Here is a 25375-nt window from a genome sequence, read left to right on the forward strand (position 1 = left end):
ATTCAAAATTTTTTAAGATTTTTGACAGCGAGAAAATCTTCCATATCAGAGGGCAAAAATTCAGGAGTTTGGGTTATGCTGACCACAATGAACTAGGAATATATGCCTTAAACTTCTCCTCTTTCAGCATCTGCAATGGATTGTAGGCAACAATGAGTTAATCAAGCAAACCAAACAATTACATGGAAGTCACAGACCACCTATCACCGATCAGTTTTTAACGTGTTTTTTAAAAACATTTTGCGTATGCAAAATCAAGATTCCAATGTGCACAAGAGCCTAAGGTAGAAGCTCAACAAATGACAAGAAAATAAGATGATTTTTTTAAATGTTAAACTCACAGAATTTTTGAAATATCATAGAGAATGACGCGTAAAATTGGTATTTTAAGAACAGGGAGTAAATCTAATTAAAAGCTCACTTATACCACATGCAACAGTGTTACGCTATCAGGATGTTTTTACTACAACATTAGTTTGCAACAGCCAGCCGTTTCTGCCAGTTCAATAATATATAAAAGTTAAATGCGAGAAAGTTTCAAATCTGTTCACCCTGTGGCAGTATAGAGCACCTTCAGAATGGAGATCAGTTTGGCTTCATTGCAGCTGGAAAGAAAAGCCAAGTGGAGAAGATAACAAATATTTTAAACAACTCTGTAATAGTGCACTGCTTAAAAGAGATTTGACAAATGGACTGAGAATTCATTCAATTGTAATTTTCATTTTTTTTAAATAGATGCATTTTGATAGGAAATGACAGTCTGTCGATTATTGCATATGGACTCAGTGGGCTGTGTTCATGCATGGGGTACTTAATCGGGGATTGTCTTTATGTATGGTAATAAGCGCACAGATCTATATGCAAAAAATGTACTTCACTGTACTTATGGTACACGGACAATGGAAGAAGCATTGAACATTTTTCAGTATTTCGAGAAATAAGCAGGGAAGAAGTAATTAGTTGACTGCTTGTTTAGAAAACCAATCCGGGCACAGTGGGCAATTGGCCTCGTTTTGCGGTGATAAAAACATTAATGGAGGAAATTACTATTGACACTAAAATAATCCTTAATCCTTGCCTATGTTTCAACGAGACATAATATTAAAAAATAAACTTAGACAACTACATACACACAAGCACACACACAATATTTTCCCCCTACGTTCCTTCCTCGAGCTCCACAGTTTGTAACTCATCAATCCTTTTGTCTCACACCTTATATCTTTTCATCTCTGATTTTGTCCAACCATTTGCCAATCAACCCCCCCCCCCCTCTCACCTTTTACAACCTGATTATATGTCAGGCCCCTCCTCTCCTCCAGCTTTCTGTCTCCCTCCCTGCAATCAGCCTTGAGAATGGTCCTGATCCATGTCCTCCAGAGATGCTGTCTGACCCGCTTAGTTTTATGTCCTTTGTTGTATTTACACACACATCTCCCTGATGAATTAACTAACTTGCACGTCTTTGGGCTGTGGGAGGAAACCGGAGCACCCAGAGAAAACCAATGTGGTGACGGGGAGAGTGTGCAAACTCCACACAGACAGCACCCAAGGTCAGGATCGAACCCAAGGTCAGGATTGAACCCGGTTTTCTGGCGCTGCGGGGCAGCAGCCCTACTAGCTGCGCCACTGTGCAGCCCGGTAACGGCCCAGTTATGGCAGCCTATGCAGGGGAAATTACCAAACGGATTCCACTCTCATGTGGTAAAGTTTTGGACTTAAAAAATGACCAAAACCACTGTATGTCAAATGATCATGATGCAGCTCATGTTAAAATTAGACAACAGGAAGCAGAGAGATGTGCAGGAAGGAGCTGTGCATGCTGGTTTAAACCGAAGATAGACACAACATGCTGGAGTAACTCAGCGGGACAGGTAGCATCTCTGGAGAGAAGGACTGGGTGACGTTTCGGGTCGAGACCCTTCTTCAGACTGATGTCAGGGGAGAGGGGGATATATAGATAAGGACATGTAAGGTGTGAAAACAGGACAAAGGGAATAGAGATCTAGGAACATGTAGAATAGATCATTGTTAGCTGGGGGAAAGTAACAACAAAGCAAACAGAGATAAAATGGTCAGAGAAATGGGAAGAGTTAGGGATGGAGAGAGAGGGAAATCAAGGGTTACTTGAAGTTAGAGGTAAATTTTCATACCGCTGGGGTGTAATGTTGAACATGTATTCCTAATCCCACCCAGACCCTTTCTCATGTCTTCTGCTGCTGATGCAGCCTCAGTGTTTGCCTTTTACTGGAGTGTGATCCTGCTGCATTTATATGGTGGTGTGACTCCCATAAGCAAGTTAAGATGCAGATATTTTACTGGGAACTGCAGTGTCATTTAAACTGCCTTCATATCTTTAAAAATAATTTCTTTCCTATCTTCCCCACTCAACCTTTTGGGTTTTGAATATCTAAGTCAGGGGTCGGCAACCTACGGCCCCCGGGCCTAAACCGAAATAATCCGGCCTACCAAGCGCCCTGAGCAGCGGCCGAGCTCTGTCTGTACCGCATCCTGCGCAAAGCCGCCGGCACGGCCGCGCATCTTCTGTGAACACGTTTAAGAAAGAACTGCAGATGCTGGAAAAATCGAATGTAGACAGAAATGCTGGAGAAACTCAGCGGGTGAGACATGCAAGGATTGCATGAGGCTGCCTCACCCGCTGAGTTACTCCAGCATTTTTGTCTACCTTCTGTGAACACGTGATTTGATGCCTGCCATCCGGGGTGGGAAGGGGGCGGGATCCATGTGTACACGTGAAAGATGTGGCCCGCCATCCGCTCACAGACATGCGTCCCGGCCCCTAAGCAGAACAAGGTTGTCGACCCCTGATCTAAGTAGAAGGAGATAGAGGGATTGGAACTTGCTTGAAAAGAGGAGTGCGCCCATATGCCTTACTGAAGTGGTTCACTAAGGACTGCACTAAGTCTTAGACCTAAAACGGACATTTAAAGAGGTCACAATGTAAGTGGAGTTTAGCTTAGTTTAGTTTTGAGATACAGCATTGAAACAGGCCCTTCGGCCCAATGTCCACGCCGACCATCGATCACACGTTCACATTAGTTCTACCTTAACCCACTTTCTCATCCACCTCCTATGAGAAATGAACCAATTAACATAATTGAGGCCAATTAACCCATAAACCTGTACATCTTTGGGCGTGAGAGGAAACCAGAGCGCCCGGAGGAAACCCATGCGGTCACCGGGAGAACGTGCAAACTCCACAGAGACAGCAAATGAGGTGTGGATCAAACTGGGGTCTCTGGCACTGTCCGGCAACAGCTTTACCAGCTGCGCCACTGTGCCGCTCTGAATACCTCCTGTATTTATAGTGAAACCATATGTCTGTTTTATACAAAAGAACCTTTAGTTCTAGTACACTGAAAATGTTCCACTGGAATCTCAAAAATCCAAGAAATGAACACGGCGCTTGGTGGAAACGATGGGTTTAAGGAATGAGCTGAGCGTGGCCGCAGACTGCCGTTACAGGCTCCATTCGAAGGTGTTGCAGATGCTGGCAACAGCAGCATCCATTCAGGGCCTGAGTCATAAAACTGAGCATCTGTAACAGGATCACGACGGCCAGTCCAAAGACTGCCACCGTCAGAGCCAGAGGGAATACTGAGTTCTTTCAGCCACGAAGATACTGAGAATGATTGCACAGTGGCGCATCGGTAGAGCTGTTTCCTAACAGCACCAGAGACCTGGGTTCGATGCTAAGTGCTGGGTGCTGTCCGTACAGAGTTTGTACGTTCTCCCCACGATGGTGAGGTTTTTTCTGGGTGCCCCCGAATCCCCCCACATTCCAAAGACGGGGTTAATTGCCTTTTATTAATTGTCCCTAGTGTGTGGAATAGAACTAATGTACGTGTGATCGTTGGTTGACGCGGACCCGTTGGGCTGTAGGGCCTGTTTCCACGCTATATTTCTAAAACAAAAAAAAGCAAACATTGGTGCCTCGATTCTTCCCTTGACCCCGAACAAGTCCTGCTTACCCTTCTTGGAGAGCGGCACAGTGTGCAGCAATAGAGATGTAGCCTCACAGCCTCAGAGACCCGGGTTCAATCCAAGGTGCACTCAGTACACAGTTTGTACGTTCTCCCTGTGTCGGTAAGGTTTTTTCTGGGTGTTCCTGTTTCCTCCCACATTCCAAAGATGTGCCGGTTTGCAGGTTAATTGCCTTCTGTAAATTGATCCTAGTGTGTAGAATGCGAAACTGGGAAAACATAGAACTAGTGTACAAGTGATCGTTGGTCGGTGCAGACCAGGTGGGCTGAAGGGCCTGTTTCCATGCTGTATCTCCAAACTAAACTAAACTAAACTAAATCCATGCAGTCACAGGGAGAACGTGGAAACTCCACACAGACAGCACCCGAGGTCTCTGACAATGTGAGGCAGCAGCTCACAAACGTCGTAAAAATCCATTATTAAGTTTGTAGACATCAATGGCAAGATCAACGTTTACCGTCCATCCCGGGTTGACCCAGAGCAGTAATTGAACTTCTTCTGGAACTGCTGTAGCATAGAGATGTAGTTCGTTGTAGACAATAGACAATAGGTGCAGGACTAGGCCATTTGGCCCTTCAAGCCAGCACCACCATTCACTGTGATCATGGCTGATCATCCACACTCAGTACCCCGTTCCTGCCTTTTCCCCATATCCCCTGACTCCGCTATTTTTAAGAGCGCTATCCAACTCTATCTAGATCTGAAGGTACACAAAAATGCTGGAGAAACTCAGCGGGTGCAGCAGCATCTATGGAGCGAAGGAGATAGGCAACGTTTCGGCCAAAACGTTGCCTATTTCCTTCGCTCCATAGATGCTGCTGCACCCGCTGAGTTTCTCCAGCATTTTTGTGTACCTTCGATTTTCCAGCATCTGCAGTTCCTTCTTAAACACTTTGTCTCTCTAGATCTGGGCAACTTCAGAGAGCAGTGAGGGACTCATCAGATACAGGTTTGGAATAGTATCACATGAAGCTCTGCTGGGGTAAGGCTAATAAGTTGCTTCCATTAAACAGACAGATTTATACAACAGTACATAACAAGGTATCCATTTTACACGGCAGAATGAAATCTATCCAACTGACCGATCATTCCAATACCTGACTCAATGGTAGTTTATTGTCACGTGTTCCTAGGTACTATGAAATTGTTTTTATATATACAAAATATATCCAAAAATTATTTTTGGATATGTTTCAGTAAAATCAGTAATATCTTCAGTAAAATCTTCATTAAAAACAGGTTCAATGATAGCCGTGTAAAGAGGGTAAGATTCGTAGTTTACGCTGAGGCAGTACACAAGAGTCGACACGTTTCCGATGCCATCTTGTGTCCTTCAAGTTTTAAAGTTCGTAAAAATGTAGAATGTTAAATTGGCCTCAGAGGCCCGTTGTCCTGGCTGACACTGGGTCGGAGTTGCAGGGGTCGTCCAGGCCTGGCGAGGATGTCGGTGCCCTCCACCATCTCGTCGTGTTGCTATAGGCCATGTCCGATACGCCTGCTCGCCTGACCTCTGCGGGGCCTCCAATGATCCCCTGGCTGCTGTTGGAACCTCCAGCAGGTCCTCTCCATGGACGCAGCGACCCGCGAACACGCCATCCCTCAGCTCCCGCGGCCATCGCTCCTTCTCCATGCCCCAGGGCATCTCCCACAGCCGACCTCAGAACCCCCGGTGCATCTCCAAGGCCTTGTGTACTGATTCACTGGCACAACACTAGGCGGGCAACGGTGTGGGTGCTGCCTTTGTGATTCTATTCATTGCTATGTTTCAGCAGAAGTGATTTATATTTGCTCCATCAAGCATCCTATCTACGATCATGCATCATTTAGTCTGTTAGAGGGGCAGTGAAAGGCAGACGAGTGCACATGTTAGCACAGACACACACACACACACACACACACACACACACACACACACACACACACACACACATGCATCTGATGTTGCAAGTGTGCTTATCTGTAATTCTATTCAAACAAGGCAGGCAATTAAAAATACATCATAAAAATACAAGAGTAAATATTAATTTGTGTAATGTTCTGTGCTAACTAATCGGTGTGCTCATATAACGTCACTACAAAGCTTGTTTGGTTTCCTCCACTTTCAGTCAAAAAGTCATCTCCATGAAAATATTAATAAATTGTTTAATTGACATTTCTGCTGTAATTTATAATTTCCCTCAGTTCTTTACAATCGGATTTAAGCCGCTTTATCTAGTTCACCCTGCTTAGATGTGTTTAGGTTCACATGCTGATTATCACCTAGTTACTAGGAGACAGAAGGAAGTAAGCTACTAAGGACTCTCGTATCAATGTATTTGTTTTAACTGTGTCTGGTTAACTGTGGCTGTTGCTAAGACCATCTATGGTCAGTGAGGTTTGGATGCTGTGTATCAGAACTTCTTTGGTGCTAGGAGAAATGTATTAAATAAGTAGTGAATTATATGCCAACACATGCTTTGAAAAATCTATTGTACATGGGACTCGACATGTTGTTTAGTTTAGTTTAGAGATACAGCGTGCAAGCAGGCCTTTCGGCCCACCGAGTCTGAGCCCACCAGCGATCACCTGTACACTAGTTCTATCCTAAACACTAGGGACAATTTACAGAAGCCAATTAACCTACAGACCTGCACATCTTTGGAAGGATAGTGGAGCACACGGAGAAAATCCTCGCAGTCACACACAAACGTGCAAACTCCACACAGACAGCACCCAGTAGTCAGGATTGAACCTGGGTGTCTGGCACTGTAAGGCAGCAACTCTACCGCCGTGCCACTGTGTCAACCTGAAGACGAGACAACAATTCAGGACGTGCACATTTAATCACTCTCCTGTTCGTCTATGGCACCTCCATCAGCAATTGTAACATCTGTCCCTACAACTTCTCCCTCACTAGATCTAAACACTCCTCCAGGTGAAACAGGAGTTCATCTGGACCTCTTCCACCATGGTCTATTGCATCTGGTGCTCGCAATATGGCCTCCTCGACCGGTATCCTTTGTCTTCTTGCACATTTAATGCTCAGAGATCTACTTTCTGCTCTGAAACCCACCACAGGTTGAACTGAGGAAGACAAATACACTCAGTGTGGTGGTGGAGTGCGGGATTTGTGGTTGGAATTGATCCGTGCAGAGATAAAGATCAATGCTGAGACTATATTTAAAAGACACTTGGATGGATACTTGGATAGGGGAGGTTTAGAGGGATATGGACCAAATGCAGGCAAATGGGTTGTCATGGATGAGTTGGGCCGAAGGGCCTATTTCCGTGCTGTGTGACTCTATGACTCTATAAAGGAGGTGAGGGGCCAAGGATGGGTAAAATTCATACTGTCCACTCACTGACATTTCAACACCGTGTAGATGCAGAGATGAATAGAACAATGGGTTGGAGTTTGTGGAAGAACCGCTCTGCTCTTAGGACTCTACCCAGTGTTGTTGGCTTGAGCTTGCCAAGCTTTGGCCCTGAGCCAGGAACTTGTGGTTAGATTTCCAGTCCTGGATCTGCAGATGTAATCTAAGCATAGGGCAAGACCTTAAATCACAGGTTTGTCTATTCTTGTATTTCCATTGCATGTTAAATATCTCTAGACAACACCAGCAGGAAATAGGTCAACTACTGGTTTGGCCGAAATGATTCCATGTTTCCTTATAGCATTGAAGGAAGCCATTTCATCTCATCATCAAGTCTATGCCAGTTCACGGCACGATCTTACTCTCCACTAATTTCTCCTCTAATTTATTCTCCCCATATTTCCCATAACTTCCCCTCAGAATCTACTGCTCACCTGCATGTTAGAGACAATTTACATTGACCAATTAACCTACCAACTCATAATGCTTGGGATGCAAGGGACTTTAGACTTTAGAGTTACACCGCGGAAACAGGCCCTTCGGCCCACCAAGTCCGCGCCGACCAGCGATCACCTATACTCTCGCACATACCAGGGACAATTTTACAACTTTACCCAAGCCAATTAACCTACAAACTTGGACGTCCTTGGGATGTGGGTGGAAACCAGAGCACCTGGAGAAAACCCACATGGTCACGGTGAGAATGTGCAATCTCTGTACAGACAGCACCTGCAGTCAGGATCGAACCCAGGTCTCTGGCGCTCTGAGGCTGCAACTCTACCGCTGTGCTGCCGTGCCGCCCTGAAGAGTAAACTGGGCTGCCGAGGAAAACTCACAAGGTCACGGGGAGAACATGCAAACTCATGAAAGACATCACTGGAGGTCAGAATTGAACGGGGTGCCTGGAGCTGTGGAAGCAACTCTGCTAGCTGCATCACAGTGCCGATGTAGGAAAGATTCTAGAACATTGATTGATTGAAGGATATAATTAATGAAGGCACAAGGAATTCACTGATTATGAAGTCCTCCGAGATATTTTTACATGTTACAGAAAACGGATAAATTATTTCTCAGACTGAATGTTGAAGCTCAAAAGTGTGCACCACCAGACTCAGGAACAGCCTCTTCCCCTTGAATGGTCCTTCCATAAGCTAGGTACTGTCCAATTCACCACCACCTCTTTGCAGGCATTGGACTTTGTCTATGGAACTGATGCTGAGACTGATATTCTGCACTCTGTATCTCCGCCCTTTGCTCTATTGCACCTGATCTATGATCTGATAGGATAGGATGCAAAACAAAGCTGTTCATTGTACCTCGGTACACATGACAACAATAAACCTAAACCTATTCGCATTGTGCCAAATGTCAATCGCTATTGTGTTGCACTGTTTCATTTATTTACAAGTGTTGTACAACCAACCTTAGCTTTTTGTGAACGACCAAAGTCCAATGCATCAGATCCCAGCAGGTTCCAATGCAAGGGTTCGATCATCTCTTTGCCTCCGCAGATGCTGCTGGACCTTCTGAGTACCTCCAGCAGTTTGTTTTAAGCGCAGACCAAACCTTGTGTGAAAAAGGTATAGAGGTGTACAAAATCTAGAGAGGACTAGATTGGGTAAACACACAGAGTCTTCTGCCCAGAGTTGGGGAATTGAGAACCAGAGGACATAGGTTTAAGAATGTAATAGATTTTATTAGCCAAATATGAGAACAAAACAAGTATGTAAATCATACAAGGAAGTTGATTTGCCATATAGTCATACCAAAAAAGCAACAAAACACGCAACCACATAAACATTTATCATAACCATCCATCACAGCGGCTTCTCCACATTCCTCACTGTGATGGAAGGAAGTAAAGTCTTATCTTCTTTCCTCCTTTTTCTCCCGTGGTCGGGGGAGTCGAACCATCCGCAGTTGGGGCGATTGAAGCTCCCGCAGCCGGAGATCGGGGCGATCGAAGCTCCTATGATTGGGGTGGTCGAAGCTCCTGCGGCTTGAAGCTCCTGAAGCCAGTCCCTAACAAAGGAATCGCGAGTTCCATGATGTTAAGTCCGCAGGGTCCTGCGGTTGGAGCTTCCGAGGTCGATCCCCGGCAAAGGGACCGCCAGCTCCGAGGTGTTTAATCCACAGGCTCTTGCAGTTGGAGCTCCCAAGGTCGATCCCCAGCAAGAGGCCGCCAGCTCCACGATGTGAGGCCACATTGCAGACGGAGATACGATAAGGATAAAGTCACATCTCTGTCGAGGAAAGAGATAAAGAACGTTCCCCACCCACTCCACCCCCCACATAATACAAAACTAAAAATACACTAATTTTGGGGGGATGAAGATAGGGAGGGGGAGACTTAATAGGAACCCGAGGGGTAACTTTTTTACACAAAGCGTGTTGGGTGCATGGAACGAGCTGCCGGAGGAGATAGTTGAGGCAAGTACTATCACAATGTTAAAGAAGCATATAGATGGATAGAATAGGTTTAGAGGGATATGGGCCAAGTGCAGGCAGGGGAGACTAATGCTGATGGGACAAGTCAGTCGGCGTCAGCAAGTTGTGCCTTAGGGCCTGTTTCCACACACTATGATTCTGAGTCCAAAACAGTAAATCACCCGTTCTTTAGGTTTAGATTTGCACTGAGGTACAATGTAAAGCCTTGTTTTGTTTGCAATCCAAAGAGATCAGATAAGACTATATCCAAATACAATAAGTAGAGCAAGGGAAAAGATAATATAGCATTCTCAGCATTATAGCGCATCAATTCCACAGACAAAGTCCAATGTCTGCAATGGGGTAGAGGTGACTTGGGCAATGCCCCAGCTTATGGTAGGACCATTCAGTCACCTGATAACAGAGGGGATGAAGTTGTTCCTGAGTTCTGTTACCAAATGCTCTTCATTTTGTAGTAGAGTACTTCCTTGAATACAGAACAACCAGCCAACGTAGCCATAGGCTGACTACAGAAGACTGTGTCTCCAGACAAGAACAGCCAAAATATTTTCAAAGTTACTCACCTCTTGGCAAAGAGAACAGGCTTTCTGACCAGAACATGCCCAGAATAACATTTTATTGCTGCTGTAACAAAGTACTTTTCAAAAAAACTTGATACGCAAGCTCAAATTTCCACTACACACCGATCAAATCAGTTCGTAAGATAGGTTTGAATGAGGGAGTGATTTTCATTTAATACTGATTTTCAGCAAAAAAGCAACACTCGGAGTGAGGAGCAAGATTGGGTTTGTGGACCGTCTTACATGACATTCCAAAGTGCATAACAACCAACTAAGTGCTGTTTGAAGTGCAGTCACGGTTTTAATGTGGGAAATAATTTGCACAGAGCCTGCTCCCTCAAGCGGCAACCTGTTAATGGAGCAGATAATCAGCCTTAGTGATGACTGAAAGAGAAACATGGGCTTTGACACAGTCCCTCCAATAGCGCTGTGAAATCTTTGAGCAAGAACCGCTCAGTTTGCAGTGGGATCTATTGTGAGCACGTTGAATGCTTCAGTAAGATGATGAAACCATTTAGAGACCTGGAAAACGTCACCATTCGGTTAAAATCTAGTGGCAACCTTGCTTTCAATTCACTTTATGGCTGGACCCCGAACTCCTGGTCAGAACAGGAAGATATTTAAACAGTTTCGCTAAACACGTGCACATGGTCCAGCAAGCCCTACTGGATCTCCTGGTTGCCAACCATTTTAACTCCCTATAAGACTTCATGATCTTTTAGAGGTGTACAAAATCGGGAGAGGAGGAGACTGGGTAGAGTAGGATCGAGGACCAGAGGACGTAGGTTTAAGATGAGGGAGGAATGATTTAATAGGAACCCGAGGGGTAACCTTTTTTACAGAAAGGGTGATGGGTGTATGGAACAAGTTGCCAGAGGAGGTAGGAAAGAACTGCAGATGCTGGTTTAAATCAAAGGTGGTCACAAAATGCTGGAGTAACTTTTCTGTTACAGGACATACGCCAATAAAACATTCTTGGCTCTTTTGACTCTTGAGTCTTGTGTCTTGATTGTTAATTTCCCACTGGAGTTTCCATGTTAACTTTTACTTGAATTCTATTTTATTTCAGAGAATGGTACCTGAATGGAAACTACCTGGTGATCATCACCTCTGCCACTGTCGTGTTGCCTCTGGCCCTGATGAAACAACTCGGTTAGTTTTGGACACATTGTGATATTTCTGTGATAGAATGTGAGAAAATTCACTTTTGTTGACTCGGGTTGATGCACCACTTTGTGATGCTGGAGGGGTAGGAATTGCCACTCCAGCAGTGATATTAGAGTTCAGGATCTGTGCAATATCCTTATGTTGCTCGTGCCATTTTTAGAGCATGAAATCGACTATTTAAAAACATGTAATGGAATGTTGAAAGGTCTCAAGAACAAAAATCGGAAAAGAGGGTGGTTCTTCTTTTTTCTTTTCGTGTCCATCTTGTTACAAATGTTGACATCGCTGTCATCGTCCGTCCTGAAAAGGACGCAAGCTTCCAGCGACAATCAGTGGAAGCCATCACTTGTCACAGTAGCTGATGGTGGTAGCAGAATTAGCTCAGGATACTTCCAGTTCCCAGCCCCGTGACGTGGACGCTTCTGCTATGGGGCCACGAGAGTGGTGAGGATATGGAACAAGGTGCCAGAGGACAGATACAAAATGCTGGAGTAACTCCGCAGGACAGACTGAAGGGTCCCGACCCAAAATGTCACCCATTCCTTCTCACCAGAGATGCTGCCTGTCCCGCTGAGTTACTCCAGCAATTTGTGTCTATCTTCCGTGTAAACCAGCTTCAGCACTTCTATCCTACACATTTTGAGCTGCCGGAGGAGGTAGTTGGGGCAGGTATTATAACAACATTGAAAAGACATTTGGACAGGTTCATGATCAGCCATGATCATATTGAATGGCGGTGCAGGCTCGAAGGGCCAAATGGCCTACTCCTACACCTGTTTTCTATGTTTCTATGATAGGAAAGGTTTAGAGGGACCAAATCCAGACAGGTAGATATAATGTGGATGGGGCATCTTGATCGGCACGGTAAAGTTGGTCCTAAGGCCATGTTCTTGTGCTGTATGACCATGACTCTAGATGGGCTGGTCTCCGTGGCAAAGGGTTTAGGGAACAAATAGACTCAATCTACTAGTTAGCAAGTGAAAAGCGGGAGAAAAGCACACAAAGCAGTCATGTAAACTGTGGAAACTGTTGATCTCAATCCTGTGCTTTTAGCTGGATACCTAGCCTTAGCATAGAGACATTCTGGATAGCGTGGACCAAAACCAAAAACACTGTCATATGTAGAAACTCCACACAGACAGCACCCGGGGTCAGAATTGAGCCTGGGTCCCTGGCGCTGTGAGGCAGCTGCATCACCACACCGCCCCTGCCAATGGCACAGTGATGGTGAGCTATATTCTTGAATGACCATACTTCCCTGGTGAAGATTCTCTCAGTGCTGTTGGGTGAGGAGTTCAAGGATTTAAATCCAGTGATGATGAAAGGACTGATATATACATTTCAGGATCAAATTAGGGTGGACAGTGGCGGTATACCCAATGACTTGGGCTCCACAGCCATCTTGGCAATTAATCCCACAGATTCTCCACCCTCTGACAAAAAGAAAATCCTCCTCATGTCCTTTCCAAAGGTACATTCTTTTATTCTGAAGCTGTGCCCTCTGGTCTTAGAATCCCCCACTAACAGAAACATCCTCCCCACATCCGCTCTATCCAGGCCTTTCACTATTCAGTAAATTTCAATGCGGTCCCCCCTCATCTTGCGAAACTCCAATGAGTACAGGCCCAGTGCCGTCAAACTCTCATCATGTATTATGGTTATATATCTGCAAACCATACGGAAATCAATTGCAATTATCCTAAATAAACTCAGAAACCACCTTATAACCATCTTCTTATGATCATTAGTTTAGTTTAGAGATACAGCATGGAAACAGGCCCTTCAGTCCACCATGTCTGCGTCGACCATCGATCCCCGTACACTCGCACTATCCTACACACTAGAGACAATTTACAATACTTACTGAAGCCAATTAACCTACAAATCTTTGGAGTGTGGGTGAATACCGGAGCAATCGGAGAAAACTCAAGTGGTCACGGGGAGAACGTACGAACTCCGTACAGACAGCGCCCGTAGCCAGAATCGAACCAGGGTCTCTGCCGCAGTAAAGTAGCAATTCTACCGCTGCACCACCTTGCCTTGGTATCATAAGCCCGTGAGTTGCCAACTTGTTGAGTAAGCACCCTGTGCCCCTCCCTTCCCCCAACACCCATGCACGTCAAAACTCACTTTCAAAATCTTTGTGAGAAGCGACATTGGCTGCCCACTCTAAAGCCCTGGCATCAAGTTTGAAATAGAAACTTGTAGCCGCGGGAAAGGTAATTGCCTCACAGCGAACAGTCCGAGCTTTGTCTGTCAGAACAAATGCTTGTTAATTATTGACGTATGGTGGACATGTGAAAGGTTGAATCAGGTTCAGTTTAAATTGCTAGTAATGAGAGGGACCAAAGAAATAGGTCATCGTCTTCTTTCTCATGGGTATTTGAAACCGTTATTAAGATAATCGCTCTTTATTTCTTGAGTTGTGAGTTCTGTGGATCGAATGTTGTAATGATTTTGCATCTGCACGTAATGATGTTTGATCTGATGTCCACAGCGTAGCAATTAGAAGGTGAAAATAATGTGAACTAGGTCAGTAAATTAGCACTCGTGTTTGTTGACGTCTCTATCACCCACCGCACGAGGGTATTCAACTGGTAGCCAGGTTTATAGGTGACACAAGGAACTGCAGATGATGAAATCTTGGGTTGAACACAAAGTGCTGGAGTAACTCAGCGAGTCAGGCAGCATCCCTGGATGGAATGGACAGGCCACGTTTCAGGTCAGGATCAGTTCTTCAGTGGGGGAGAAAGATGGAAAAGAGCAAGCTTCATGAGCTTGCTTCTTCCGCCTCCCCTCAACTACGAGGTTGCATCAAGCTCGGTGGGCCGAAGGGCCTGTTTCCACGCTGTATCTCTAAACTAAACTAAACTAAACTAAGCAATGTCAGCCAGAGCCACAGGTGTCCGATATCAGAAACCAATGAATCAATTAATCTGGTGGAACTTGCCTTTCTAATTTATTATTTTTCAAGACTTTAGCATTATGGGCTCCCTCCCCTCCTCCCTCTCCTCCCCTTTTATCCTTTGGTCCATGAAGACCTGAGACTTGATGTGAGTGCAACTCAGTGACGTAAGGGCCTGTCCCACCTGGCCATCATTTGCACGCCATTTACGCGACCTGGTAGCGTGTGGATAGCGCGGGACGGGCGCATGGAGTGGCGTGGAGGAGTGTGGAGTTGCACGCGGTATTGCGCAGCACTCCAGGATTTCGTTCTGCACGAAATCTTTGCGCGCCACCGGCCTGTCGCGTAAATGATGGCTAAGTACGACACACCAACGCAACGTCTCACCTCCAACAGCAGCAGAAGCAGGCAAGCGATCGCCTAGCTCGGCCTGGGGCTCACGGCCATTGCGGATGCGGATCCTGATCCGCCCCCACTCCTACTCCCAGAGCGGGGCCAAGACGATTGGAGATAGACACAAAATGCAGGAGTAACTCAGCGGGACCGGCAGCCTCTCTGGAGAGAAGCAATGGCTGACGTTTCGGGTCAAGACCCTTCTTCAGACTGAAGAAGAGTCTCGACCCGAAACATCATCCATTCCTTCTCTCCAGAGATGCTGCCGGTCCCGCTGAGTTACTCCTGCATTTTGTGTCTATCTTCAAATGACGTCATGCGCTCCAGACGGCTGTGCGGACGCACGATGACGCTCGCCACCGTCGTGCGTCAGTCACTACCGGCCTGTGGCGTATATGACGGCCAAGTGGGACAGGCCCTTCACTTACCATTTACTGCTCAGAAACATTTTGAAAAGTCTTGCTAAGCATGGGTTTGGGACGGGTATTACGGACGGTGGATATGGGCGGCGCAATTGCAGGACAGTTTGGCGATTCCATTGCACTGTTGACTGACCTGATCGGATCTGACATTCAAGTCTAATGGGAAAGTGAGAAGGTGATGTATGTTGAAGGCAGAATGATGCATGGACCTTCCATATCCTGTGGCTTTAAGTATTAGAGTTGCCTGAAAGAAGTATGGATTTTCAGACCTTCCTCTTCGTGGTTTACCTCAGTTATTGAAAGGACGATGCTGTCCAACTATTGAGTGAAGACCTAAATAAGACAGAACCAACATATAATGATGTAATAACAAGGAACTGGGGGTGCTGGTTTACACCAAAGATAGACATTAAACGTTGGAGTAACTCAGTGGGTCAGGCAGCATCTCTGGAGACAATGAGTAAAGATAAATGTCCGAAGAAGGGTCCCAACCCGAAAAACATCACCTATCCATTTTCACCAGAGATGCTGCCTGAACCGCTGAGTTACTCCAGCACTTTGTGTCTATCAGCAGAATAAAGGGTTGGCCATTCATTGGCAAAAGGCAGAGACTACGGATAAGGATATTAGAGTACACAAAATCTGGCTGGTTTATCTGACATGATTTTCTAAAAGAATGCTTCAGCCATGATTGCAATTCCTCTGCTTTAACTTCACAAGGTTGGAGTTCTAATATACAATTTTTGCACCTTTCAGCAAAGTAATCCTTTCTCTCCATATTTTAATTGTAGGTTACCTGGGCTACACAAGTGGTTTCTCTCTCAGCTGCATGGTTTTCTTCCTAATTGCGGTAAGTGTAGTAACATTAGCTGTTAGCTCTGCAGTCTGTTTTGGTGCAGAATTAGGCCATTCGGCCCATCAAGTCTGACTTGCCATTTGATAATGGCTGATCTATTTTTTCCTCAACCTCATTTCCCTGTCTTCTCCCCATAAACCCTGACACCCTTACCAATCAAGAACCTACCACTTTAAAAATACCCAATGACTTGGCCTCCTTACAGCCGTCTGTGGCAATGTCCTGTTCCAGCACAATGTTTCTCATTTCACAATCATTGTTTTTCATTATTGTATTAAATGTATTGGGTGGCGTGATTGAGCCAGTTAGTGTTGCTGCTTCACAGATCCAGAGAACTGGGTTGATTTTGATCTTGGGTGCTGTCTATGTGGAGTTTGCATGTTCTGCCTGAGACTGTATGGGTTTTTGTCATGTGCTACAGTTTCTTCAGAGATTGGTTGGAAAATAGGCTATTGTAAATGACCCATTACTGCAGTCAAGTGGCAAAATAATCAAAGGGGTATATATTGGTGGGCATGTGAGAGAGAATAAGATGGCATGGTACAGGGAGATAAGGAAAGAGGAAATAAGACTGATAGAATTGTTATTTTGTGAGTTAGCATGGATTTCATGGGCCCGAAGGACTCTTCCTTTACCATAGGAAGTAAGATTCCTACACCAGTATATAGTAGTAAATTATCCAACAAGATTCATTTTGTTCAGATTTTTTTTTTAATGACAAAGTATATTCTGTCATCAATGGTTACTCTTTAGGAAGGATGTGTAGGTTCTGGAGAGAGTAGTGAAGAGATTTACGAGAATGTTTCCAAAGCTGGTACGTTCCCCCTGTGACCTTGTTGGTTTTCTCGGGGTGCTCCGGTTTCCTCCCATATTCCAACGATGTACAGGTTTGCAGGTTAATTAGCTTCTGTAAATTGGCCCTGGTGTGTAGCATAGAACTGGTGTGCAGGTGTGTAGCATAGAACTGGTGTGCAGGTGTGCAGCATAGAACTGGTGTGCAGGTGTGCAGCATAGAACTGGTGTGCAGGTGTGCAGCATAGAACTGGTGTGCAGGTGTGTAGCATAGAACTGGTGTGCAGGTGTGTAGCATAGAACTGGTGTGCAGGTGTGCAAGTGATCGCTGGTTGGCATGGACTCGGTGGGCCCACGGGCCTGGTTCCATGCTCTGTCTCCAAAGCGAAAACTAAAGCTAAAAGACAGGGTTATCGGCTATAAGGTCAGACTGGGGACTTTGGGATTGTTCTTCTTGGGGCAAGGAAGGTTGAGAAGACGTTTGATGGGTGGTGGTTGTGCAAGATCATGATTTGCCTACACAGAGAGCAAATTAAGAGGAGCTCTCTCGTGAGATGAAGGTTCACGGACTTGTGGGCAAGATTTGAAGTGAGGGGCGAATGTGAGAAAAAAAAATTTATACAGAGAATGGTGGGGCTGGGGGGGGGGGGGGGGCTAGTTGGAACGCTGTTGGAACCAGGTTTAATCAGGATAAAATTGGGGGCAGGCAATTGGGAAAGAAATGGAACTGGGAATGAATTTGCATGAAGCTGGCATAGATTTGATGGGCTGAATGGCCATTCTGTCATAAGTTTGTGATTCTATGAACTTTCTTAGTGCTCACGTGTTGATATGCTGATTTCAAGCCGTACGTGTATTTCCAGGTGATCTACAAGAAGTTCCAGATTCCCTGCCCATTTACCAACATGCATGCAAACAGCTCCTTTGCTGACAGCATTAACTATGAGAATAATACCTACAACAGCAGCAATGACATTCACACGGACACTGATGATCACTGCAGCCCGAGGTTGTTTACCCTGAATTCACAGGTAAAAACATGAGCAGAGGCATTGAGGGGCATGTTCTGTACAGATAAAGAAACCGTAACACAAATGTTCGGTTGATGTGGAAGGCATGTCAGCATTTGGTTTTCAGCATATTTGAGATCCTGATTAAAATGGACTTTATGATTGCATCAGGCTTTTTTTAGTTTCATTTAATTTAGTTTATTGCCACGTGCAGTGAAAAGCTTTTTTCTTGCATGCTCTCCAGTCAGCGGGAAGACTATACATGATTACAATCAAGCCATCCACTGTGAACAGATAAAGGATAAAGGGAATAACATTTAGTACAAGATAAAGTCCAGTAAAGTCTGATTAAAGATAGTCCAAGGATCTCCAGTGGGTTAGATGGTAGCTCAGGACCACTCTCAATTTGGTGAAAGGATGGTTCAGTTGCCTGATGACAGCTGGGAAGATAACTGTCCCTGTATCTGGAGGTGTGCGTTTTCACATTTCTGAACCTCTTGTCGAATGGGAGAGGGGCGACACAGCAGTGATGAGACTGGTCCTTGATTATGCTGGTGGCCTTGTTGAGGCAGCGTAACATGTAAATGGAGTCAAGGGAAGGGAGGTTGGTTTGCTGCGTCCACAATTCTTTGCCATTTCTTGTGGTCTTGGATAGAGCCGTATATTTCAATTAGAGTTCAATTTTCTGACTCTCTCATTCACAGACTGCATACACCATTCCCATCCTGGCTTTTGCCTTTGTCTGTCATCCAGAAGTTCTTCCCATCTACACAGAGCTGAAAAAGTATGTATGAGTATCATTTTTAGTTGGGGTTCCTTGCTTTGGAGCTGACCTACCGGGGGATAATGTGTCTTGAGTTCTGAGGACATTGTAAATGCCGCAAGGCCGCTTTGTTCCTTGGGTTACAACACTGTATATACTCAGATGCGATTTTGTAATTCAATGAAAGTTATGTGTTTCTCAGCTTAACCATGCTTAAAATACGAATTCACAAATAGGTTATCGAGTCATTGAGGCAATCATTTAATAGGAACCTGATGGTCAATTCTTTCATACGGAGGCTGGTGAGTGTGCGGAATGGGTTCTCAGAGGAGGTAGTTGAGGCAAGTACTATAACAACATTTAAAGACATTTGAACAGGTACATGGATAAGAATGTTTTAGAGGGATATAGACCAAATACAGGCAGGTGGGACTAGTGGAGATGGGGCATCTTGATCGGCATGGGAAAGTTAGGCTGAAGGGCCTATTTCCTTGCTGCTTCACTCTCTACTAAAGTAGAGTCCACTCTATGACTCTATTAATCCAACCTTCTTGACTTTATTTTATTATTCTGAATGTTAATCGACTTCATTCGCTCTAAAGGGAACACCCTGGCTTGTCAGGGTGTCAGTGGTCATGGGGAGAAGGCAGGAGAATGGGGTCTTCTTCTTGCGTATGGCGTGCACAGCCTAAAGTTGTAGGCCAACTTGTTCTATTTGATCTTACTTGATTGTGCACGCCAGGTTGATTGCATTCGTCGAAACAGGGCGGACAACGTGAAGGTTGCAATCTCCCACCCCGACAATGGGGTTAGGAGGGAGAGATAGATCAGCCATGATTGAATGGTGGAGTAAACATGATGGGCCAAATGGCCTAATTCTACTCCTATTTCTTATGATCTTGTCCAACCTAACCCTTGTAACTAGAACCCTTCAATGCCATTAAATATCCTCTGCACTCTCTCAATGACTCTTACTTCTATCTTAATCTGTGATTTGAGTATTGGAAGCAACATAATCAGACCACTTTATCATCACATATCTGGTATCATTGGTAGACCAGTATTTGTAATCGCCATTCTTCAGTGTATGTAGTGGTATAGTGTAAGTTTTATTTCTTGATGACGACTCTTGATGCTGTTCAGTGTTTTATATTAAAATATATACCTTCCATTCCAGCCCAACCAAGAAGAAAATGCAACACGTGTCTAACATCTCAATCGCGGTTATGTACGTCATGTATTTCCTCGCCGCTTTATTTGGATATTTGACATTTTATGGTGAGTTCAAAGAACGTATGTGTCACCATTTTTTTTGTGAATGATATTGGGAAAACTGGAAAGACTGTTAGTATCTCACCCATCCTGTTAGTCTGAGCTAGATATAAGGCCCATAGGAACTCTCTCACACGGTGGCACTAACCTCATACTTTCCTGATGAAAGAACCATTTCATTGGAGACCACCAATTTAATTTAACTCAGCTGGCAGAATTGGTCACTGAATCTTTCCCCATCCTCTTCCCCAATTTTCTTTCACGTCTCTAAATAACTCGTTGGTTTGTTACACTTTTGGGGCCACTTCTGAACTCTGTGTGTCTTTTAGCAAATATTCTGGCCAAGACAAATCAGTACCCTTGCCAATATCTTACAAAGATTCACCACAGCCTAGTTAACCCCTATTCTTGTGATCATCATGCCTCTTAACATTTAATGTTAAAAATTGTGCTAGCTGTTCTATACTGGCTGGCTATGTATCCCATTGTGTGCTCTTATATTCTTTTGCTAATGTTTCATAGAAGCATTGTGTTACCATAAACTTCACAATATTAAACATATCATAAGCCCCACCTAAGGTTCTGTGGACTTCAGGTTATACTGAACTTCCTTCCTCAGAATTTTCCAATGTCTGATAAACGACAGTGAGAAAACATAGTTGGCCAGTTTTGAATGTGTTCACAACCACGGGTTCAATGTTGACTTCTTGTGCTGTGTTGGGTAAATGGAAATGTTTGGTCATTATGTCACTGCGGGAGACTTGCTAGGTAGATCATAGCAGTTCCTATCTTCCTCAAATCCTGGATAACATCAGCTTGGTAAGCAGCTCTTTATTTAAGCAGCCAAGCTGTAGATGTACAGGTAAACAAAGAAAGATTTTATAGGAACCTGAGGGGTAACCTTTTCACACAAAGGCTCCGGGTGTATGAAACGAGCTGCCGAGGAGGTAGTCGAGGCAGCTACTAACGCAATGTTTAAGAAACATCTGGACAGGTACATGGATAGGGCCGGTTTGGAGGGATATGGGCCAAACGCAGGCAGGTGGGACTAGTGTAGATGGGACATGTTGGTCGGAGTTGGTTTAAGTTGAGCAAGTTGGGCTGAAGGGCCTGTTTCCACGCTGTACGACTCTATAACAAGGGACAAGGTGCAGGGGTTTTGCAAATTTTGGAACATTGGAATAGTACACAAGTAGGCAATCGATGTTGCGGCAAACAGAGGAATGCAAAAAAAGGGGCCTTCCACTGAAAGGAAATCCCCACATATCAGCTGGTGGTGAAATTTGAAACACGTGACAAAAACAAGTTTGAAAACATTGGTAGAGTTGTTGGATGCCTTGCTGTCTCCTACATTAAGATGTCTTATTTTTGTGCCATTCCCAAGGTAGTTGTTTGTCTCCTTCTCTTTATTCAATTTGAGTTGTTCCTCTTTCAACATTTGCCCCGTTCACTCCCAGTAACACAGGCATTATTTGGTGTTCCTCTCATGGAGCTATAGTGTCATACACATGGCAACTGGCCCTCGGCCCAACTTGCCCACTCCAACCAACAGGCCCCATCTACACTAGTCCCACCTGCCCATATTTGGGCCATATCCTCAAAATCTTTCCTATCCATATACCTGTCCAAATGTCTTTTAACTATGATTATTGTACCTGCCTATTACTCCCTCTGGCAGCTCATTCCACGTGCCCACCACCTTCTGTGTGAAAATGTTGCCCCTAAAGTTCCTATTAAATTTTTCCCTTCTCTCCTTAATCCACTAATCCTATTTGCCTGCACTGGGACCATATCCTGCTATGCCTTCCCTATTTAAATGCCTGCCTAAATGCGTCATAAATATAGAAATCCCACCACTATCTCTGGCAGCGTTTTCCTGGCATCAACCACAACGGTCGTTTGATGCTTGGCATTTGCCCGCAGGCTGATATCCCTGGCGTTTAGAAGAGAATAAAGCAACTGGACTGAAACACAAAATCCTGTGGAGTCTTGACATGGGTGAAGAGGATGTTTCCTCTTGTAAGATAGAGATGAGGTGATTTTATTTTCTCATACAAGATCATAGAACTCCCTCCCTCAAAGGGCAGTGGAAGCAGATTCTTTGACATTTTGTAAGGAATAAGTGGGTAGATTCTTAATTAAGGGAAGGGATGAAAAGTTACATTGAGTAGGCAGGAACATGGCGTATTATTAGTTTAATTGAGAGGCACAGTGAGGAAACAGGCCCTTCGGCCCACTGAGTCCATGCCAACCAGCGATCACCTATACACTAGTTCTATCCTAAACACTAGAAACAATTTACAGAAGACAATTGACCTACAAATCTGCACATCTTTTGGAAGGTGGGAGGAAATAGCACCCAGAGAAAATCCACGTGGTTACAGGGAGAATGTACAAACTCTGTACAGACAGGACCCATAGTCAGAATCGAACCTGGGTCTCTGGCACTGTAAGGCAGCAATTCTACCGCTGCGCCACTGTACCGCCCTTTGCGCCACTGTTCCGCCCTTCGTTTTGTCGCCTGTTCTCACTGATTGTGGTCTATGGATCAAAAAGTCAGGGCTAAAGTGGCAGAGGGGGTTGCTGACTCCTAGGTCTAGGAGTTTTGAGCTGGACTTTGTACGGGTTGTGGGCAGATAGTCCGATTGAAGGCGTAACCCAGACCAATGAGCCGACAGTCTCACTGAGGGAATGCTGCACATGGGACATTGAACCAAAACTCTGTTTCCTTTCTCAGGTCGGGGAAAGTGATCTTGTAGCATAATTTGTTTTTTTTTTTTTAATTTTAATTAGAAGTAGTGTACATTACAGTGATATAAGCCAAAAATAACATCATATTTTTAAAATAACATAACATATTTTGCCCTGCCTGAAGTACTCGTGTAAGAGTTTAATTTGCCAGGAACAATAGACAATAGACAGGAGTAGGCCATTCGGCCCTTCGAGCCAGCACCGCCATTCAATGTGATCATGGCTGATCATCCCCAATCAGTATCCCGTAAACACACGTAAAACAAAGTATCTCAATACACGTGACAATAATAAACCAACCAGATTACCACAGTTATCTGGCCCTTTGCTATATATATATGTGGTATCTGACTCTGCATAAGCTAGATACATCCTTATTTACATTTCAATAGTATTTCATGGAGCGTAAAGCATGTTGGAATGCCCGGAGGTTGTTAAAGGCATTACATAAGTTTTCTTTTCTTTTCCCTCCAATTAAGAGTAGGAATTTTAATGAGCCTCATAAGCTCATTCAGAAGCCAGGGCCAGCTGTCCCCTTTCTGCTTCCATTGACACGGTGTTCATTGTTAGCATGGGCATGCAATGTGTATTCCTGAACCTGAAGGCATGAGATTGTGTTTATCCGTTGCAGGAAGAGTTGAACCGGAGATGCTGCACACATATAGTAAGATTGACCCTTTCGACACTTTGATTCTGTGTGTCCGTGTAGCCGTGCTGATCGCAGTAACCCTCACCGTGCCCATCGTACTGTTCCCGGTAAGTCCATGGGCCTGTGATGCCCCTGCAGCAGTGTTGAACAGCTGATACTATTTTCTCTGCCTTGTACTTTCCATTTATTTCATACATCCTTAGGATAATAACGGAGGCCATTCACTCCTTCGAGTCCATGCCATCGTCTGCATTCAATATATAGTAACAAGATCACTATTAAAGAAGAATTAGGCCAAAGGTCGTGACCTGAAAAGTCATTTATGCTGCCTGACCCGCTGTGTTATTCCAGCACCCTATGTCGTTTTTTTGTAAACCAACATCTGGAGTTCCTTGTACCTTCCTCTCTGGCACTTCTACGCTGAGATCCTCTCTTTTGCATTAAAATAAGAACAAATCTTTCCAACATTGTAATGTTACAGTTGTTGTAATAATGCCCCGGTGCAGACGGGCACTAAACTGGCTATTTCTAATGCATTAGCAGAAAATAATCCCAGCTAGCATAAATTTAGTTGAAGATAGACACAAAACGTCACCCATTCCTCTCCAGAGATGCTGTCTGTCCCGCTGAGTTACTCCAGCATTTTGTGCCTATCTTCGGTGTAAACCAGCATCTGCAGTTCCTTCCTGCTATAAATCTAGTTGATGTTATTTGCTTTGTACTTGGCGATGATCAGAATAATACCATAGCTTTTACTGTTGCACCACCACAACTGGTTGGGATGAATGAATAATAGAGGGAGCGATGGACAGGGAGGTGGTTCAACCTCAGAGGGTGAAGAGATAAGGGGTACAAGGAGTGCATTGGAGTGAAACCAATCTTTCCCATACTTTTGTTTGGATGCAGGTGCGTCGTGCTATCCAGCAGATGCTGTTCCAGAACAAACCCTTTAGTTGGCTCAGACACACCATCATTGCCATCATTCTTCTATCTGGCATCAACTTACTGGTTATCTTTGCACCCAACATACTTGACATCTTTGGAATTATCGGTAAGTAGGACGGAGCTCATTAGAAGGATTAGCCAACAGAGGGTGATGAAGTCTAGCGGTTTAAATGATAACCAATTCTAAGGTGATATGCTCCTTTCATTTAAGCAGTGCTAAACTCATGTTGTAAACCATAGAGGCCGCTATCAAATATGAACATTACCAAATTACTTTAGACATTGTGCCACGTAAAGTACGTTGATTACTTTCTTAATCATGAAGAAATTGTCTGAAACACAGTTCTAACAATGTTATTTCATAGAAAAGTTGTTGATACCCTTAATGATGACAATAAAACTATCCACCAACTTGTGGCACAGTGGTAGAGATGGTGCCTTGCAGTGCTAGGGACCCGGGTTCGATCCTGACTATAGGTGCTGCCTGTATGGAGTTTATACGTTCTCCCTGTGACCTTGTGGGTTTTTCTCAGGCATTTCACACAAGAGGACGAGGACATATAACCCAGTTCGTGAAGCAGTTTTTAATATTTGATTGGAATATATGTCCGCGTCCTCTTGTGTGAAATGCCTGAAGCTTTCCGTGGGGACGGGATGAGGACATAACAGCTTTAAGACGGCTCCACTCTAGCCCGCCAACCCCCTGTGAACTCGTGTGCTGTGACCTTGACCGGGATAACATGTGTTTGATGTCACGGGTTGTGTGTGATCCCGTGTCAGCATGTTTATTATTAGGAAAAGTCGATGTAGCCAATCCATGTTCCTGGACCCGAGGGCGGTGATCACAATCAAGATCAACTTACGTTCTGTGGCTGTGTGACTTGTTATATTTATTTACGCTGCCTCCCTTCTCCCCGAGCTCTCTGTGATTCATGTTAAAGTCAAACTAAATATTTGGAATGCCTTCTGATTAAGGCACCAGGCACGGATATGAAATCCTGGCACTGTTGTCAAACTGTCAAAATAAAACTCCTTCGCTAAAAAGTGGCAGATTTACAGAATAATCCAGACTTTCTGACTTAAC

General features: G+C 44.5%; 1 protein-coding gene across 2 annotated transcripts in view; it reads left to right on the plus strand.

The window, feature by feature from the left end:
- slc38a3 (solute carrier family 38 member 3) overlaps nt 1-25375 on the plus strand; it is a 107507-nt gene that overhangs the window by 68788 nt on the left and 13344 nt on the right. For both annotated transcript variants that reach the window (XM_033037085.1, XM_033037086.1), the window contains 7 exons: nt 11436-11518; nt 16045-16103; nt 17765-17932; nt 18616-18695; nt 19852-19952; nt 23329-23453; nt 24253-24397. In XM_033037085.1, coding sequence (XP_032892976.1) covers nt 11436-11518; nt 16045-16103; nt 17765-17932; nt 18616-18695; nt 19852-19952; nt 23329-23453; nt 24253-24397 — 761 coding nt within the window. The remainder of the gene's footprint in view (nt 1-11435; nt 11519-16044; nt 16104-17764; nt 17933-18615; nt 18696-19851; nt 19953-23328; nt 23454-24252; nt 24398-25375) is intronic.

This window comes from Amblyraja radiata, chromosome 18 (genome assembly GCF_010909765.2).
Source record: "Amblyraja radiata isolate CabotCenter1 chromosome 18, sAmbRad1.1.pri, whole genome shotgun sequence".
In the NCBI taxonomy this organism is placed as follows: domain Eukaryota; kingdom Metazoa; phylum Chordata; class Chondrichthyes; order Rajiformes; family Rajidae; genus Amblyraja; species Amblyraja radiata.